General features: G+C 39.8%; 1 protein-coding gene across 3 annotated transcripts in view; it reads left to right on the top strand.

The window, feature by feature from the left end:
- Positions 1 to 20,543, top strand: part of JADE3 (jade family PHD finger 3) — a 150,096-nt gene that overhangs the window by 104,733 nt on the left and 24,820 nt on the right. For all 3 annotated transcript variants that reach the window (XM_055375642.2, XM_031006012.1, XM_055375641.1), the window contains exons 5-7: positions 8,875 to 9,065; positions 12,050 to 12,261; positions 17,775 to 17,942. In XM_055375642.2, coding sequence (XP_055231617.1) covers positions 8,875 to 9,065; positions 12,050 to 12,261; positions 17,775 to 17,942 — 571 coding nt within the window. The remainder of the gene's footprint in view (positions 1 to 8,874; positions 9,066 to 12,049; positions 12,262 to 17,774; positions 17,943 to 20,543) is intronic.

A 20,543-nucleotide genomic window follows, 5' to 3' on the forward strand; every position in this document is an offset into this window, starting at 1 on the left:
TATCTCAGCCTCCTGAGTAGCTGGGACTACAGACGTGAGCCACTGCACCCGACCAGTCTCAGCATCTTAATACAATGAAGTCTTTATTTTTCGCACATGTCTCCATCCAATGTGGGTTTGAATGTGGATTCCCTCTGCCCCACACAGTTATTTAGGGACACAAGCTCTTTTTATGAATGGTGCTTTTATTTACTATCCATTCTCTTTTCTACTCTCTAACTTCTGAATCCAGTCAGCATGAAAAGAGTGGAGGGTTATACAGTTGGGATTTTTTTCTGGTGGGGGCAGCGGGGGTAGGCTTTGAAGTGACTTACCTACCTACATATCATTAACCAGAACTCACTCCTATGGCCCACCTAACAGCAAAGGGGGCTGGAGAACGCAGTCTTGCTATGTGTGCAGGTGGAAATGGAAATAGGGTTTGGTGAACACCTCGCACTTCTCTGCTGCTCTTTGATAGTGGCATTACAAAGTCAAAGCTATGAGAGCACAGGAACGTTATTGGTTTTATTCACCACTGTAACCCTGTAGTTGATGCTATGGTCTACACTGCACAGATTTCCATATAGTCTTAGGATCTTTCCACCTAGTGTCTCAGCAGGATAGTCTGACTTCTTACAGACAGTTCAGGACTCCAAGAGTGAATGTTTTAAGAGGTAAGAAGTGGAAGGTGCTCATTTCAAAGCCTAGGCTCAGAAACTGACACAGTATTACTTGCACTATATTTTAATAGAGCAGTTGCAGAGGGCTTCCAAATTGAAGGAAAGGAAAATAGGCCCCATTTCTCAATAAAAGGCATATCAAAGGATTTGTGGCCATCTTTGATCTACCACAGTCATAATATTTTTAATGTTTGTCTTTTTTTTTTTTTTTAAGAGACAGATCTTGCTATGTTGCTCAGGCTAGATTCAAACTCCTGGGCTCAAGCTATCCTCCCGCCTCAGCCTCGTGATGAGCTGGAACTACAGGCACAAGCTACCATGCCTGTCTTGAGTTACTTGTCTTGTTGCCTATAGACAGATTAGTCAGCTAGAGAAACTTTACTAATAAGACTGAAGTACACTCTTGCTTTTTATTTATTAACTAATTTATAAGGTTATCAAAATGCTTTAGCATCTTATTTCCTAATGGACTTAGAGCAGTAATTTTGGATATATATATAAATTAATTGATTTGATCCTTGGGTGCTAGAATTACTCTACTCGTGCTATAGTAACTGAAAATGGATGAGGGAGAAATAAGAATAGATAGAGCACATCCTTTCAGAATCTTTGTTCTGGCTTTCAGATGAGGTTTTCCCATCTGTTTCACTGTCCTTTCTGCAGTTTCCCTGTTAGTTCAGTATAGTGTATATATGTGGTGATTGAAGGGAGGGGTACAGAGATTACAGAGCCATCTTGCACTGTAAGTTATAGCTGCTTAGGTAAGTACTGATGACCAAAAGAAATTTTTCGAAAGTGAGTTCAACAAATAAAGATGGTGTTAACCCTATTTACATGTCTCTAGGTAGACTGAAGGATTTTGAGTCATTAACAGTGAGCTTCAGATATTTCTTTTTGGGTATTCATTTATATATTTTAATCAGTTTCTATTGCAGTAAGATTCCAATAGAAGGAAAACAATGCTTCATTTTTTGTTGAAAGCAAACATACATTATAAGTTGTATAATACACAATGATTAATGAAGTTTTACTGTGTGTGTGTGCATGTGTGTATGTTTTTAAAATTACGGATGAACTATTATACAAATACAATCAGAATACAAAAAAATTAACTGTGTAGTGTATGCTTATACACATGCATATATGTATATATAAATGGGATTATTCTATAACTTGCTTTTTTCACTTAATATATACTTCTGCATCGTTAATAAAACTGAAAGAGGAAATGATTGGATATAGATAGGTCCCTATTTCCCCTTGCAGTGTAAACTCTGGTATTACTGGGCTATGGAGATCAGTGCTTTCTTTACTAAACTCTAGACTCAAATATACAACTGCCAATTCAACAGTTCCACTTGGATGTCCAGTAGACATCTCAGACTAAAAATGTCCCAAACTGAACTACTGATCTTCCCAAACCAGTTCTATTTGTAGTTTTCTAGGTTTAGCTGATAGAAAAATCTATCCTTCTAGCTGTAACTCTGTCTTTTCAGTTTAAGCCAAAATTCTTAGTCATCTTTGATTCTTCATTGTCTTATATCCCATATTCAATATAACAGGATATCCCGTTAACTCTACTTTCAAAATATATCCATATTTCATATAGTAAAAGAACAACCCCTAATGATAAATGGAAACACATGCCTGCCTCCCACTCCACTGCTGTATTTGGTCATCTAGGCCCCTCCCATCTCCCCTTACTCTCCTCACCCCATCTCCTTCTTCCCACACCTCCTTTTTCATCCCATTTTAGGCAGCAGCATTCTATCACTTTTACTTTCAATTATGAGAATTCAGTAAGGAGCACAATGTACAGAGCACTTTCTTTTTTTTTTTTTTTTTTTTTTGAGACGGAGTCTCACTCTGTCACCCAGGCTGGAGTGCAGTGGCGCGATCTCGGCTCACTGCAAGCTCCGCCTCCCGGGTTCGTGCCATTCTCCTGCCTCAGCCTCCCGAGTAGCTGGGACTACAGGCACCCGCCACCAAGCCCAGCTAATTTTTTGTATTTTTTAGTAGAGACGGGGTTTCACTGTGTTAGCCAGGATGGTCTCGATCTCCTGACCTCGTGATCCACCCGCCTCGGCCTCCCAAAGTGCTGGGATTACAGGTGTGAGCCGCCGTGCCCGGCCCAGAGCACTTTCGTACACGTTTATCTTATTTAAAATTTAAAACAGTCCTTTTGCAGTTGTTCCAGTTACTATTGCTGATGATAATTTGCCCCCAAACTTAGCAGCTTAGAGCAGCTATGTTATACCCATTGATTCTGTGGGTCAGGAAATCAGATAGGGCACAGTGGAGATGGCTTCTCTCTGCTCCATGATGTGTCTAGGGCCTCATCAAGGAAGACAAAGTTTGAGAGTGACCCAACAGCTGGGCACTGGAATCAACTGAAGGCTTATTCACTGCGTATCTGTGTAACAGCCCATCCCTGGGCTTGGATAACATAGACTACACATGGCCTTTCCATTAGTTTGGCTTCCTCATAGCCTAACAACCTCAGCATAGTCAGATTTCTTACAGGAGTCAGGCACAGGGCTCCAAGTGCATGCGTTCCTGCAAACCAGGAGGGAGCTACATTCCATTTTATGACCCAGCCTTGCAGTTCTCATGGCATCACTTCTATTGATCAAAAACCATCACAAGCCCTCCCCTATTTAAGGGGAAGGGAGATAGACTTCACTACTTGATGAAGATGACAAAGTCACATTGCAGAAGAATGTGGGATTTGGAAAATACCATCTGTCGCAGGGGTTATCATTGTCCTTTGTTTTGAGTCATGGAGACTTGGAGAGAAGTGATTATCCCAGAGTGGTAGGATGAACAAGGGTCATCTTGGGAAATTATTCCTAGAGTTGTTATTACAGTAACTACTATCTAGTTAATTTTATTTGTGTGTTTAGAGATAGGGTCGCACTCTGTCACCCAGGCTGGAGAGCAGTGGTGTAATCATAGCTCTCTACAGCCTCAAATTCCTGGGGTCAAGTGATCTTCCTGCCTCAGCCTCCTGAGTAGCTGGGACTATAGGAACATACCACCACACCCAACTCTATCTGGTTCATTTTTAAGGCATTTATTTCAAACCTTTAGAAAACCTACGAGGTTTTGGTTTTATGCAGTTTCTGCAGTGTTCACAAATGATTCTAATCCACTTATTAGGAAATGTAGCATAGTGTGTACCTGCCAAATATTTAGATCAACTGAAGAGACACTGAGGGGTCTCTGTACATAAGACACTGGAGGAGGCCATAGATCAGGTTAGAGTGACTGCAGTTACCTTTTTATTGCCTCCTTAGTTGGCACAGCAGTATCCACAAGGGCCAGAGGTAGTAGTGTTCCAGCCACTGGTCTCCCCTGGAGAGCAGATGTGATTGTGGGTCTTTTCACCAAAGGCTAGTCATCTGGAAAGTTATTACAACATTCATTTACATGCAAGCATCCAAATTGAAAGTTGAGGTTACCTCATCCTAACAAAATTGCTCATGCTTCTAGGCTTGCGAGCTTTTGCTGATTTGGTCAATGGTCTAGTGACCATTTAAAGAGTGTATCAGGCTGGGCGCGGTGGCTCACGCCTGTAATCCCACCACTTTGGGAGGCTGAGGCAGGTGGATCACCTGAGGTCAGGAGTTTGAGACCAGCCTGGCCAACATGGTGAAACCCCATCTCTGCTAAAAATACAAAAATTAGCCTGGCATGGTGGCATGCACCTGTAATCCCAGCTACTTGGGAGGCTGAGGCAGGAGAATCATTTCAACCTGGTAGGCAGAGGTTACAGTAAGCTGTGATCATGCCACTGCACTCTAGCCTGGGCAACAGAGTGAGACTTGGTCTCAAAAAAAAAAAAAGTGTGTCTATCCATAGTACATAGCCAAGAAAGAAAATCACCCATCCAGGGAGGATAATCCTGGGATTTCCTCCAGCTTTAGCCATGTTATATATACTCGAAGATATTGAAGCTGCATTTAAAAAATCCCAAACATATTTTTTTCACTAATTCTCACAGCCCTTCCCCCTCTTTCATTATAAGTACAATAATTTCTCCTTGTGAGTTTATATTAACTTCATCTTTTACCCACGTATTTTCTTGTAGTTGGTGTTACTGTTTTAGTACATAATTTATTGTCATGGTCTCGGTCCTTAGATGCAGACCTTTAGTTCAAGATACACGAGGAAAGATGAGTGAGATGACATTGCTGTCATTATCATTATTGTAAATTTTGCATCGAAGTATAATATCCACACAGAAAAGTACACAAAGCTGTACAGCTCAATGAATTTTCACAAATTAAATGCACTCATTTATCTGCCACCCAGATGGGGAAATAAAACATGGCTGAGCACGGTGGCTCATGCCTGTAATACCAGCACTTTGCAAGGCCAAGATGGGAGTATCACTTGAGCCCACGAGTTCAAGACTAGCCTGGGCAACACAGTGGGACCCCAACTCTACAAAAGATTTTAAAACTAGCCATCGTGGTGGTGTGTACCTGTAGTTTCAGCTACTTAGGAGGCTGAGGTGGCAGGATCACTTGAGCCCAGGAGGTTGAGGCTGCAGGAGCTTTGGTCATGCCACTGAGAACTACCTAAAAAAAAAAAAAGAAAATATTACCAACACCCAAGAACCCCTCCTTCTTCTCCCTGCCAGTAACTGACCTCCCTCACCCAAGGTAACAGTTTTGCCAGTTTTTGAGCTTCCTATGAGTAGACTCCTACAGTATAGTCATTTGAGACTGGATTGTTTTGCTCATCAGTAGGATTTTGCCATCCATCCATCCTGTTGCATGTAGTAATTCATTAATTTTCACTTCTGTGTCATGCATTGTGTGAATATGCCACATTTTTTATTCTGCTCTTGATACATATTTGGGTTGTTTCCAGTTTTTACCTACCATAAAAATGCTGATACGAGCCTTTTTATTTATCATTTGGTATGCATCTGTGTACACTTTTGCTAAGTATATACCTAGTGTGGGTTTGCTAGGTCATGGGTATGTGTACGTTCAGCTATAATATCTGCTGCCAAAGTGGTTGTTCAAATTCACACTCCCACCAGCAGCATAAGAGATAATCTATTTGCTCCATTTCCTTACCAACATTTAGTATTTTCAATTTTTGGACAGTCTTTTTAAGTTTAATTATTCTGGTAGATAATAGTGATTGTAATTTCAGTTTGCATTTCCATGATAATTAATGAGGTTGAGAACCTTTTAAAAGTTTATTTGCCATCTGGATAGCCTTACTTGTGAAGTATCTCTTTAAGTTTTTTTGCCCAGCTTTTAATTGGGTTGTCTTTTTCTAATTAATTTGTAAGAGTTTATTATATATTGTAGATGTAAGTCCTTTGTTGTCTATGTGCAATTGCAAATATCTTCTCCTGTCCCATGGATTGCCTTTTTATTCTCTTAATTGTCTCTTTTGATAACCAGAAGTTCTAGTTTCATTTTTCAGTCTCTTCCTTTATGGTTAATGGCTTTTGTGTCTTATTTAAAATATCTTTGCCTGCCCCAAGGTCATAAATATATTCTCCTCTGTTTTCTTCCAGAAGCTTAATGAGCATATTGGTATAGAAAAACATTTATAGCCTACCTTGTTCCATGTAGAATTTGAGGCAATTGAGATGAATAGTTAGCAAAACGGTCTTCCTTTTAGAAAAAGATAACTCTTGACAAAAAAATTGGAGATTCTCCCTTCTAGGCCATGCACTAAAGAAACATGACATATTTAATTTCATAGTCTCTAAAGAATTCATATGTCTGTCCTACCCTTTTTAGTTGGGTATGTTTCAGTTGGAAGCAGGCCTCTAACAGCAATTCCCAAAATTTTAGTTTCAATTAGTATTTGAGGTTTCTGCATTTTTCCTCAAATATTTGTTCCCTTTGGCTTTAAAAACTCCATATAGTAGAAAAATTAAAATGTGCAAATGTGTGTAGTTGTTATTAGCTTTATTCAGGTTCATTTTTTGGAAGAATGCTTATTAGGAGGCAGTATTCTCTACATTTATAGGGTGGACTATGCCTGTATATATTTTATGTTTATTCATTGGAATATGTTTGTGTTTGTAAATCCTTCCATATATGTGATGACTCTAGAGTAAAGAAACTGGCTCTAGAAGCCTTCCGGAGAAATGATTTTCATTATTTTATGATGACATACGTGTGTTTATTTCTTTTTTTAGATGGCCCACCTTGTTCTTTAAAATTGCCACAGAATAATAATCCAGATTTTTCTCTTGGTTAAATTTTCTGAGGCCTCATACAGTATTTAAACCACCAATAATAACTTGTTGGCATGAAAAAAATTTATTTTTTTCTCTGGTTTCCTTGCCTTGAGCCCTTGGATGTCAGGAAGGGTGAGGGGAAATATCAGTCTGCTTGGGCTTAGATTTATGGTTGCTATTGTTTATGGTTGGGAAATGGATTGAGTGTGCATAGCTCCGTGGCCTCTTGGCTTTAACTCATTTGCATAAATAGTGAAAATAATAAGGAATATAAAAACAATAACAAAGACGTTATTGAGCATCTATTTTTACTGTACACTAAGCCAAACACTTTCTGTTTTTTTCTATATAATTGTTATAATAGTCCTACAAATTTGGCATTTTTTCCCTTCAACTTTAAAGTTCAGGGGTACATGTGCAGGATATATAGGTTTGTTACATAAATAAACGTGTGCCATGGTCGTTTGCTGCACAAATCATCCCATCACCAAGCTGTTAAGCCTAGCATGCATTAGCTATTCTTCCTGATGCTCTCCCTCCCCTCACTGACAGGCAGCAGTGTGTGTTGTTCCCCCTACCATGTGTTCATGTGTTTTCATCATTCAGCTCCCACTTATAAGTGAGAACATGCAGGTTTTGGTTTTCTGTTCCTGCGTTAGTTTGCTGAGGATAATGGGTTCCAACTCCATCCATGTCCCTGCAAAGGACATGATCTCACTTTTTTTTATGGCTGCCTAGTATTCCATGGTGAATATGTACCACATTTTCTTTATCCAGTCTATCATTGATGGGCATTTAGGTTAATTCCATGTCTTTGCTAGATATTATTTTTATCATATTTAATGATTGTTATCCTTACATTTTAGCTAAGAAAACTGAACCTTATATAAAGTAAGTGGCCAGGCACAGTGGCTCACGCCTGTAATCCCAGCGCTTTGGGAGGCCAAGGTGGGCGGATCACGAGGTCAGGAGTTCGAGACCAGCCTGGCCAACATGGTGAAACCCCTTCTCTACTAAAAATACAAAAAATTAGCTGGGCGTGGTGGCACTTGCCTGTAATCCCAGCTACTGGGAGGCTGAGGCAGGAGAATCACTTGAACCCGGGCAGCGGAGGTTGCAGTGAGCCGAGACCATGCCACTGTACTCTACCCTGGGCAACAGAGCAAGACTCCATCTCAAAATAAATGAATAAACAAACAAACAAATAAAGTAATAGCCTGAGATCACCATGTAAGTGAGTGACAGAAAAAAAACAAGCCTCTGTGAGACTAAAGCTTGTTTTCTTTACCACCATCCAGTATTGTCTCCGTGACAGAAAATTATTAATTTGGCTGAAATATATCTTTGGTATGGGATCTGGCTGTGCCTTTGTGCAGATATCGCCCTCTCCCAGGTTGGTTTCCTCTTCTAAATAAACTTGGTGGCCATTGTACCAAGAACACACTAATGTGACGACATTTTATTAGAATGAATGGGCCTGTCGTGGTGGCTCACGCCAGTAATCCCAACACTTTAGGAGGCCAAGTTAGAAGGATTGCTTAAGGCCAGGAATTCAAGACCAGCCTGGACAACATAGTGAGACCCCATCTCTTACCCAAAAAAAATTTTTTAAACGTTAGCCAGGCATGGTGGCATGTGCCTGTAGTCTCAGCTACTTGAGAAGCTGAGGCAGGAGGATCACTGGAGCCCAGGAGTTCAAGGCTCTGGTAAGCTATGACCTTGCCACTGCATTCCAGCCTGGGTGGTTGAGCAAGAGCTTGTCTCTAAAAATTTTTTTAAAAATTAGAATGTTGGGAACCAGGATCCATGAGGGTGAATAAAGAATATTGTAAGCAGTCAGTGAGTTAACAGCACATGACAAAACTAAATTTGTAAAACCATTTGCTTTCTAGAAAGGAATCTGCCATACCTCCCAGAGGGCATTTGGCCATCCATTCAGTGCCTGAAATCTGTCATTTGTTGATTGTTATCATTGTCTTTCTGTTGCTTTTCTAGGATTATAGCTGAGAAGGTAAAGGACGTTCTGTTTATCCGACCCCGGAAGTATATTCACTGCTCCAGCCCAGACACCACAGAGCCTGGCTACATCAACATCATGGAGTTGGCAGCATCTGTTTGCCGCTATGACCTAGATGACATGGACATCTTCTGGCTTCAGGAACTCAATGAAGACCTTGCAGAAATGGGTAAGTTCTTTTCTCACAAGTAAGTTGTGACTTAATTCATGTTTTTTTTTTAAGTTATCAGAACCCTTTAGCTTGTTTTTATTTTTGTTGCCTCCTTTCTTTTCTGGCCTTTTCATTTATTTTTCTCGTTGATTTTATCTTATTTCAGTGAGATATTTCTTCAAATGCATACATAGAAATAAAGCAATAACATTTAAATATGACCTTTTCTTTCCTCATTCATAGTTAATGGCACAGATCAAGGATAGCATATAGGTCTCATGAAGTTGTTTCCCAATTCAGGAAGTTTGAGAATGGCCATAGCTGATTGGCCATAGCTGATTGGACTTCCGGTTGAGAATTCTGAGGCAGGTTCCTGGCCTGAAAAGCAGTGTGATCAGTGAGCAGGGCCAGAGGTAGAGGCCCCTCTGGCAGGGGCTTGGAGAGAATCTCCAACTTCAGCATTGAGCAGCACCACTGCAACTGACAGATTGCTGTGACAGTACCCCTTAATGCAGGACTTGCTACCTGGAAGAAAAGTTGCAGGCCTAGAGCAAAACATTCACAAAGCAGTTCTTAGCTACTTCTACGGAGTTCTAGAGTTGTCATATACAATATTCAAAAGATAAAATGAAACAAAAACAAGCAAATAAATTTATGTTTACATATGGAAGTAAACATAATTAATAATTTTAAAGTAAATGTATGCCATACAATACCATACCAACAATACTGAGAAATGCTAGGCTGAAAGATAACTCATTTTATACTTACACACAGTTCTTGTTCATCTGTTTTCAGTCTAAGCAGTGTTCACGTCCAAGTTTTCCTGTAGATCTGTGGGTAGTTTTTAAGTCTCCGTATAAGATATGGTGAAGGATACATTTGATCTCATTTTTGTTTGAATCACATTTTATTTCATTTTTGTTTGAATCACATTTGTTCATTGTTAGTATAAGGATCAGTGGTTTTTCTTTTCTTCCCGCCCTCCCTTTTTCCTTTCTTTCTTTTGAGGCTAGTATCTGAATGCACATGAATAAAAAACTAAAATTATATTAAAGCAGTTTGGCATGGGAATGATAGTTACTCTGCCAGTAACCAATCCTTATTCCTTGATTTTTAAAGCTTTTTGTTTTATGTCTTTTCTTGCTCTGCCCCCTAAGAGGAGAGGGGAGTGGTAAATTTAGGGTGGCAACCACAAAGAGAAGGGAATGAAAGACTGACAGAGAAGTAAAATCAGAATATGAGGACATAATCAAATGGATTCATGGCTCAATGTGCGCTTGTGTTCATAATGCATATAATATCCATAGCTATCAGAATCATTGCAAGGCTGCCTTTGGCATGAAACTACCTTATTATGAGGTTCCTTTGGTATTTTGTAATTAATTCTCCTTGGGTGAGTTTTTTAAATAAACTTTTTATTTTGGAATAGTTTGATTTACAGAAAAGTTGCAGTTAGTACAGGGAGTTCTCCTATACACCTCACAGTTTCAGTTCCCCTAATGTTAACATCTTACTTTACCATGGTACATATGTCAAAACTACAAAACCAATACTGGTACATTACTGTTAACTTCAGACTTTATTGGGATTTCAAGGGTTTTTTTTTTCCACTTACAACCTTTTTCTGTTCCAGGATCCCATCCAGTATACCACATTGCATTTAGGCTTGTAAGAATTTTAAAAGAGGATTGCAGTATCTCAAGCTTTTCTTTAGGGTGAATGATATTGCAGTGAGGTGTCTAAGAGCTTAAAGTAAACTTTTTAAAAACAATATTAAGCGTATTATGAATTAAGAACTTTTTAAGTTGAGTGCTGACTACATATTAAGCACCATACTAAGCAATGTACCAATATTACTTCATCTCAGCTTCACAACAAATCAGTGGGTTTCTTATTATTATACTTATTTCATAGATAAGAACACTAAGCCCTAAAGAGGACAAATAACGTGTCAAAGTTTACATAGCTAATATGAGGTAAGGTTGGAATTTTAATCCAAGTTTTCTTGTAACCAGACACTATATTCCTTTACTCCAAAAAAAAAAATGTATAACTTGTCTTGGCTGGAAAAATGAAACATAAGGCCTGGGCAGTTTTTGGTTTCATAAGTAGCCACACCTTAAAATGGTAGTTTATGTGGAATTCTAAAGTTTCTTAGGACATCTTATATTACAAATGAAGTGGAATACTTGGGTACATTTGTTTTGGATCATCTTGAGGATTATTCCTGAGTTTACAAGTTGTTAGAATAAATATATAAGTGCTGTCACAAAATTTGATTAATAAGTGTGGAAGGCTAAGATAAAATAAAGTTATAGCTGGGAAAAGGAATCAGGAAGCAAAGAAGGTAATTCCAGAATTGAAGTTAGACCTTTGTGACTATTAACAGGTTTATATGTTGTTATAGTTTGCCATTGAAAAATATTATTAGATTTTTTAAAAGTCATATTTGAAAAACAAAATATTTTATATGTGTAATCACCTACACATGGGACCTAGAATTTTCTTTTATGGGCTTCATACATTTTCATATGAAAATTTCCTTGTATAATCATTAGATATGCTCACTGAAGCTAACTTGCTAAGAATGAATTATATCCAAATAGTTATGTGATTTTAATTACTATGCTACAAATTATCGTGTCCAGAATTATAAAGCTTGGTGAAAGTCCTCCTACAGTGAGAATAAGAGAAAATATAGAGATTTAAGAGGAGACTGGCAAGGATTTGGACAAGAAATCAAAAGGGTCAGTAATATATCTTCTAAGGAACATGGTGAAATATACATCTCCTTTCATGTGTCAAACACTAATATATGATTATAGGTAAATGTTAGAGTAGCACTAGCAACAGATTTTTTGAAATCTGGTTGTTTTAGAGCAGGAAAGAGATGTTTTTATCCTTTAGAATCCTACCCACTCCTGCACTGGGCTCACAGTAGGTGTTTTGGGAATGACAGCTGACTGATGGGTTGATTGATTGTTTGTATTTCTGTGCAGGTTGTGGGCCAGTTGATGAGAATCTTATGGAAAAGACAGTAGAAGTCCTGGAACGCCATTGCCATGAAAATATGAACCATGCTATTGAGACAGAGGAAGGGCTAGGCATAGAGTATGATGAAGATGTGATCTGTGATGTGTGCCGGTCTCCAGACAGTGAAGAAGGGAATGATATGGTGTTCTGTGATAAGTGTAACGTCTGTGTGCATCAGGTTAGTGAGAGTGGAGACCGTCATCTCCCTACGGTCAGCCTTTCTGAAGCTCAGTGATGATCTCCAGCACCCATATCTGGGTAGCAGCTTGCATTTAAGGGTGAAAATAAAGATTTGGCCTGGTTGTTCTTCAGTATTTCCTCTAGAAACAATGCTTCTTATGACCCCCAGGATGACTTGCTGACTAACTTTACCCCATGGGGCTAAACCCAGGTCTTTATTGTGTCACTTTATGCCCAGACCATTGGGATTGCCTTGTTCAGCTTGCCCCTAGGCCCCTGCCCCAGGGGGATCTCATTGCTGCCTGTCTGAGGTCTCTCCTCTTCCTTCAAATCTCCATGGCCTCATGAGGTTACACCCATGGTCAGTAACCTTGGTGAGTTTACACTTCCTACAAATAGAAGTCCAGACTCCTTATTCCTGGCACTCGTAACCCTCCCCCATCCCCTAAACATACCACTCATAAGAATGTCCACCCCACTTTTAAAGATCACAGAATTTTAGGACTGCAAAAGACTGTCTAACTCCTCAATTTTACACAAATACCGGGAGAGGTGAAGTGACTTTACCCAAGCTGGTTATTTGTCATTCTTTCTACTATACTGCCTTTTTAATTAATAATGATGATTATGATATCAACCCTCCTTTCAGCTCTTTCCATTTTTTCCCCCACAAGCACTGTGCTCCAACAAAATAAGGTTACTCAAGGTGCAGTGATGAATATTCCTGACACTGTCCTATCTCCCATGTTTCAGCCACACTCCAATTTGTAAATGCCTCCTCCTATGTCCCAGCTATCAAAAATCTACATATTTTTCAAGGTCTAGTTCAAATCCTTTCTTGAACTCCCTTACCCTAAGTGATTTTTCGTTCTTCTGAACCTGTTGTATATTTCATTCATTTTGTTAATTTGTCTAGCAAATAGGTACAGTACTCCATGGGCCAGGATTGTGATGCATGCTGAGGACACAGTCAGTGATGAAGAGGCAGACATGGTCTGTGCCCCCAGGGAGATCATAGTCTGGTGAAAGAAATATAAGGAAACTGCCAATTTAGCATCATATGGCAAGTGTTTGTATAGATATAAGTCCAAGCTGCTGTGGAAATGCATCTGTGAGAAACGAGGGTCAGGGACAACTTCCAGGAGGTAGCACCCAAGCTAAATCTTAATGTCCAAAAGGAGATGTCAAGTAAACCAGCAATGTGTGTTCAGGCAGAGAGGAGAAATGTTCAGACAGGGTAGTGAAAGCAGGCAAAATGTGTCAGAGGCAACTGAAGGCTTCAGAAACTGTAAAGTGGCAGAGTAGAGTAGGGAAGGCATGGAAAGTGAGGGTAGAGAGGGATACAAGAGACGTGTGTAAAGGACCGTCTGACAAACTAAGGAACTTCAGTTCTGTCCTGTCAACCCTGGAGGATATGATATGTATTTTAGAAAGATCATTCCGGCTACAAAATGACTAAAGTAATTAGAATAGATAACATAGCAGATAGAAACCAGGGCTTAAGATTATTTTAATTCCCTGGGCCTCTTAACCTAACCACCCTGTATGTAAAAAGTACTCAGAATTATTCTGTGACCAATTGGGTCTTTTTCTTCATTTACCTTTAACAAAGTGAATTTTGAAAATTTGTCTTCACTTTACCAATTATTGGCATTTATATCAGACTTTAAGTGAGAGCAGAAAATCTTTACCATTTAACTATGAACTTAAGTATTATATCTCACAATTCAAGCCCAGAGTCCCTTCTCTGCAATTCCAAAATTATAAAGTTCTGAAAAATGCATGTTTTTGCTGAAGTTTCACACCAGAACTGATTTGAGGACAATACCACAACCCACCCAGTATGAGACCATTTGTAGTCCTTATCCATTTTGTTTAAATACTCATATATTTTGTTAGAGAACTATTAATGTGTTTGGTTATATGGTATTGCCCCTGGTCCCACTGGGGGCTTAGGTCATATACTATATATATATATATATACTTTCCTAAGATCTGAGCAATTCTGAATTTCCTAATTTTTCTTACCCTAGAGGTTTCAGATAAATGATTGTGGATCTGTAGTAGGCTTAAAAGGAATAGCATAAAGGTCATCTGTATATATTTCTTATGTTTGTCCTTTACAGTTGGGACAAAATAGTAAGTATTCTCAGGTTCTTTAACAAACTCAAATGTAGCATAATTATCTCCAATGCTATTTATTAGTCTTAAAAACGATTCCGGTAATGACTATAAATGATACCCCTTTCTCACATAGAAAGAGATGAGATGACAATAACTGACCAGACCTTGCAGTATGTAAACTGGTATGTATTAAAGCTGGGACATTGGTACCCTATAAAGTTTCACGTAAGAGATTCTTCCAAAGTGAGTATATTTACTTGGATTCTAAAGAGATACTTAGCTTAGAGCTCCCTCTGTTGGCTGAAAAGTGACTTAAAATGCCTTGGAAGATTTGGTTTACTCCCTAACAGAATGGGGACATGTTGACATCTGAATTTATTAAACATGATTTTTCTTCTTTACTGACACCATATTACATTTCAGTGTTTGTTCCTCAGTGACAAAAAATACACTTATGGTCAGTACTTTAGAAGAGATGTGTACATAAGTAGCCTTTAGATTTTAACAATGAATTTAACATTTTTTCTTTAAAAAATGTGAAAGTTGAGCCGGGCATGGTGGCTCATGCCTGTAATCCCAGCACTTTGGGAGGCCGAGGCGGGTGGATCACGAGGTCAGGAGTTCGATACCAGCCTGGCCAATATGGTGAAACCCCGTCTCTATTAAAAATACAAAAATGAGCTGGGTGTGGTGGCATGCACCTGTAGTCCCAGCTGCTCGGGAGGCTGAGGCAGGAGAATTGCTTGAACCCAGGAGGTGGACATTGCAGTGAGCCAAGATTGCGCCACTGCACTCCAGCCTGGGCGACAGAGTGAGACTCCATCTCAAAAAAAAAAAATGTGAAAGTTAGGGCCATTCTAAATCCTTTTACATGTATCTATGATCTTATGACTGTGAGTAAGTCCACAAAAGGGCTCAGTAAATGATGTTCTGCCCAATAGACTGGCCAGGAGCTAAAGGATATTCCAAGAGCCGACCACTGACCTGACCTCTCTTCTGCCAGTCTGAAAGAGACTCTATTTTAGGGAGGAAGCTTGCTTTCATTTCCTAGCAAACATTCTGGGCCTCAGACAAAGAGCTTTAAAGGTTAGAAACCTTATAAAATGATGCCTTGCTCTTGTGAGAGGAGCCTACCTAGAGTCCAGCTTCAGTTCTTGAGCTAAATACATTTGTTTTATCCAACCACCTACTCAAGCTCAGCATAGGGGGCATTCCAGGTAAATTGATGATAACAGCTCTACCTCTAGTGACTTTAAAATCTCATTGAGTTCTGTAGGCCAGGGTTAATTAAAAGAAAAAAAATACTAAAAATCTCACTGAGGAGAGGAAACACAACAGCAAATGTAGAGAAAAAGAATACATGATGCTGGCCAGGTGCTGTGACTCACACCTGTAATTCCAGCACTTTGGGAGACCAAAGTGTGGATCACTTGAGCCCAGGATTTTGAGAGTAGCCTGGGCAGTATGGCAAAACCTCGTCTCTACAAAAATTAGCTGGGCAGAGTGGCACATGCCTGTGCTCCTAGCTACTCGGGAGGCTAAGGTAGGACGATTGCTTGAGCCCAGGAGGTTGAGGCTGCAGTGAGCCAAGATCATGCCACAGCATTCCAGCCTGGGTGACAGAGCAAGACCCTGTCTCAAAAAAAATAATAATAAAATTAAAGAACACATGATGCTGACTATGTACTTGGTGAGGGAAATTGCATGGAGTGGAGGATGGGAGTCAGGCAGTGGGACAAACGCAAGGGGCTACAGTGACCTGAGCAGGATTTTTGGAGGGGCCTGGAGTTTGAACCGGGTCTGGAAGGGTGAGAAAGGTCCAACTATGCAAACAACAGTTGACCATGTAGAGCAGGGAAGCTGCTTAGACACATGGATGTGAAAATGAGAATGACCAGTTATAGGGAAAACCAGGAGGCCTGCCTGTCCAAGTCAGAAGCCCTGTGTTTGGGTATAGTGGGGCATGAGATCAGATAGTGAAGTACAAGGAACAACAGGCTTTAGATAAGGAACCGGCAAACTTTTTCTTTAAGGATCCGCTGTAAATATTTCAGTCTTTATAGCCACATACAGTCTCTGTTACGTGTTCTTCTTCTTCTCTTTACAACCCTTTAAAAATGTGAAAACCATTCTTAGCTTGTTGGCTTTATAAAACAGACCTTGGAAAATAGCCAACCCCTAGTTTGGATAGTGGGGGGCAGGTAAGAGTAGAAGGAATATCTAAAGGGCTTGCCACTGTACAATGGTATGAATTCTTTTAGTGAGGAGAATCTGGCAGTCAAGTAGAGGAAGGGTTGAAGGTGTGCAGGGGGAAAAAGAAAATGTAGAAATTAATCAATCCAGGCATGGCATAATGAGAACTTGGATAGAGCAAGTGGTGAGGACGGAGAGGAACGTCAGAGTCTAGGGAGAATAGCAAGTACCAGGTCAGCAGATGAAAGAAAGTGAGTAATACAAGTCTAGGAATTTGGATCTGGAAGATAGGAAGTATGGTGGTGACACGGAAAGAAGGAGCTTGGAAAAGGACCAGGTTGTGGGGGGACCGATATTATGGTAACTGTTATAACTTGAATCTGAGTTGAGGGTGAATCTCCTGAGGCAGACAGAAATTTTGAAGCTGCCATATTGAATCAGTTAGTCTCTAATAGAGTAGAGCAGTAAGGAGGAAATGATGGGCAAAATTGGGGTTAGCAAAAAGGGAGTCTAGAATGTTTCCCAAACTAATCTCCAGTTTCTCACAGTAATTATTTATTTGTCCAACTTCATTCCATAAAGGATTTGAAGCACCTTCCAGAACTCATTATGAATTATTGTGATTAGTGTAATATTCTATTCAAGATTCATTCACAAGTCCCTGTTTCTTCAACCCAAGCAAGCAATTGCTACAATTTACTGAGTACTTTTTATGCACCAGGCGTTAATAGGCTTTTTATAAACGTCAGTTCATTTGCTCCTCAGAAGTTTCATTCTCTTTATTTTCTAAAACTTTTTTCTTGATCACAACAGTGTATGACTTTTAGGAAATGTTCAATAAGTGTTTGACTAATTATAATACATAGTCATTGAAGAAGCTTTAGAAAACAGACCAAAAAATGCTGTAATCACAATACTCAGATAACAGTTGGGTTAACGGTTGGCTGTATCTCCTCGTCTTGTTCTATCATCCTTAAAGTCAGTTCTCATGGACAGACATGCTGATCTTAGGAGAGATGCTGGAAGTTGCTTTTTTGAGTATTTTTAAATCACTCGATACTGGATATAAGCTTGTTTGGCTTTATTTGCCTTTCTCCCAAAAGCAGAGGATATTCTGTGACTGTGTATCAGAACAGATACCAACCCTGGTGAGAAGGTGCTGACCATTCTCCCCTCTCCTCCTCATACCTCCAGGCCTGCTATGGCATCCTCAAGGTCCCAGAAGGCAGCTGGCTGTGTCGCTCCTGTGTCCTGGGCATTTATCCGCAATGTGTGTTATGTCCAAAGAAAGGTGGAGCCCTGAAGACCACCAAGACAGGGACTAAATGGGCTCATGTCAGCTGTGCCCTGTGGATCCCAGAGGTAAGAATTCATCCAGGCCCGTGAGACCATTTGCTCCAGGGTGTCCCTGTTCCCCACAACATTCAGACTGACTCAGGCTTAGTATGGAAATGTTTCATGCTTGCCCATGTTTCTGAAGTAATAGTACTTCCACTTGAGCTACCTCAGATCCTTATTGGATGCACACTTGCATGTAAGCCCATGGTGATTAATATATAGGTGGTATTCCCAGCGGTATTTGGGATAATACCCGAATATATACACGATATTTGGGATAATACCCAAATATATACATGATATTTGGGTATATCATGTATAAATTGATAAATTTGTATGAGAGGAGAGACACAAAAGACCAGGGTGTGAGCAGCAGAATTTTTTAAGGTAAAACTTGTATTTAGATGCCAAATTTTAAGTGTAGAGTTTTGTGATATTTTACACATGTTTGTATCTGTAACCACAACTTAGACCAAGACATGAAATACCCTAAAAATAGACATAAAGCACCCCAGAAAGATCCTCTATACCCACTTTCCAGTCTCTATCCCCCAAGAATAACCACCATTTTTGTCTTGATCATGATAGATTAATTTTGTCTGGTTTTAAACTTCATACAGTATGTATTTTTTTCGGTCTGGCTAACACTCCATGTTGTGGTGTGTATCAATAGTTTATTCCTTTCTATTGCTAATATTCCATTGTATGGATATACTCTGATTTATTCATTTTCCTTTGATGGGCATTTGGGTTGTTTACAGGTTTAGGCTATTACAAATAAAGTGAGCAATAACTCTTTGTCTACTGTGATGATGCCCTTTACTTTTTTATTTTTATTTATTTTATTTTATTTTATTTTATTTTTGAGACAGAGTCTCGCTCTGTCACCCAGGCTGGAGTGCAGTGGCGCTATCTCGGCTCACTGCAAACTTCACCTCTCAGGTTCACGCCATTCTTCTGCCTCAGCCTCCCGAGTAGCTGGGACTACAGGTGCCCGCCACCATGCCTGGCTAATTTTTTTTTTTTTTTTTTGGTATTTTTAGTAGAGACGGGGTTTCACCGTGTTAGCCAGCATGGACTCGATCTCCTGACCTCACGTGATCCACCCGTCTAGGCCTCCCAAAGTGCTGGGATTACAGGCGTGAGCCACTGCGCCCGGCCGATGCCCTTTACTTTTTGAAGCTCTTTTTAGGGCTTACACTCAACATCTGCCAAAGACCTTCTTTACTCAAAATTCAATTTTTTATCATTATCTAGCCTGGTCCTTCAGTTGCTGGTATTTCCTGAGTGGCTACATGTACACTAACTTAAGTAAAATGGGGCTTGAAGACATTTCTTCTTATGGCTGCCTTTTTTTTTTCTTTAGCTGTGTGGATATCCCACTCATGCCCTCTCTCCCCAGCCACTATCCAAACCAGCAAATTTGTTAGGCAGTTTAACTGCATGACAAGAGAGACTGCAGAATCTAGTTAATGGGGAGCTGACATTATATCGGTAACTCATTCTCCTTTAAGATTTTCCTGTTTTTAATCTTGTTAATATTGGTTCCAGGGGAGTTATTGTCTAATAAAGAAGCTCACAGAGTTACACTAAAAGTCCCATATATATACTTTTGTATTCCTATGGCTATAGACATCAGTATTTTAAAAAATATTTGAATAGTAGTTTCTTTTTCTCACTAAGAACATCTAGACATAAAATAAACTCAGGTTTCTGGCTTGAGAATGACTGTTTTCCAACAGCAAATCCCTCAGCTAATAGAGTAGGCTCTCTCAGCTTATAAAAGTCCAGAACATGACTCAGGAAGAGCTCTTTAAAAACAAAATAGACTTTCTCAGTTATTGACATTCTCTTATGGTTTCTAGTTCTTGGTTTCCAGTGCCTTCTGGACTACTCAAGATCTGTTAGTTTCCTGATGTGAGCAGAACCTACTAGTTTGGCATCCTTATTTGACAGTTCTTCACCTTTTAAAGCTGTATCTCTCTTAGAAACTCATGTATATATTTGGCGGGGTGGGGGGAATGAAAATACTTTTCACCAGCAGTTGCTTGACCCCTTATTTTCACATGGAAAAGAATATTTCCATCTTTTTAAAAAACATCCCTTTCTGCTGGGTGTGGTGACTCACGCCTATAATCCCAGCACTTTGGGAGGTCGAGGCAGGCAGATCACTTGAGTCCAGGAGTTTGAGACCAGCCTGGGCAACATGGCAAAACCCCATCTCTATTACAAATACAAAAAATTAGCCAGGTGTGGTGGTGCATGCCTGTAGTCCCAGATATTCAGGGGGCTGAGGCGGCAGGATCACTTGAGCCTGGGAGGTCGAGGCTGCAGTGAGCCCTGATCCTGCCACTGCACTCTAGCCTGGGTGACAGAGTGAGACCCTGATTCAAAAAGGAAAACAGAAAAAGCATCCCTTTTTTGATGGGGTTGTTTGTTTTTTTCTTGTAAATTTGGTTGAGTTCATTGTAGATTCTGGATATTAGCAGATGAGTAGGTTGCGAAAATTTTCTCCCATTTTGTAGGTTGCCTGTTCACTCATGAACAGACACTTCTCAAAAGAAGACATTTATGCAGCCAAAAAACACATAAAAAATGCTCATCATCACTGGCCATCAGAGAAAT

This window comes from Gorilla gorilla, chromosome X (assembly GCF_029281585.2).
Source record: "Gorilla gorilla gorilla isolate KB3781 chromosome X, NHGRI_mGorGor1-v2.1_pri, whole genome shotgun sequence".
In the NCBI taxonomy this organism is placed as follows: domain Eukaryota; kingdom Metazoa; phylum Chordata; class Mammalia; order Primates; family Hominidae; genus Gorilla; species Gorilla gorilla.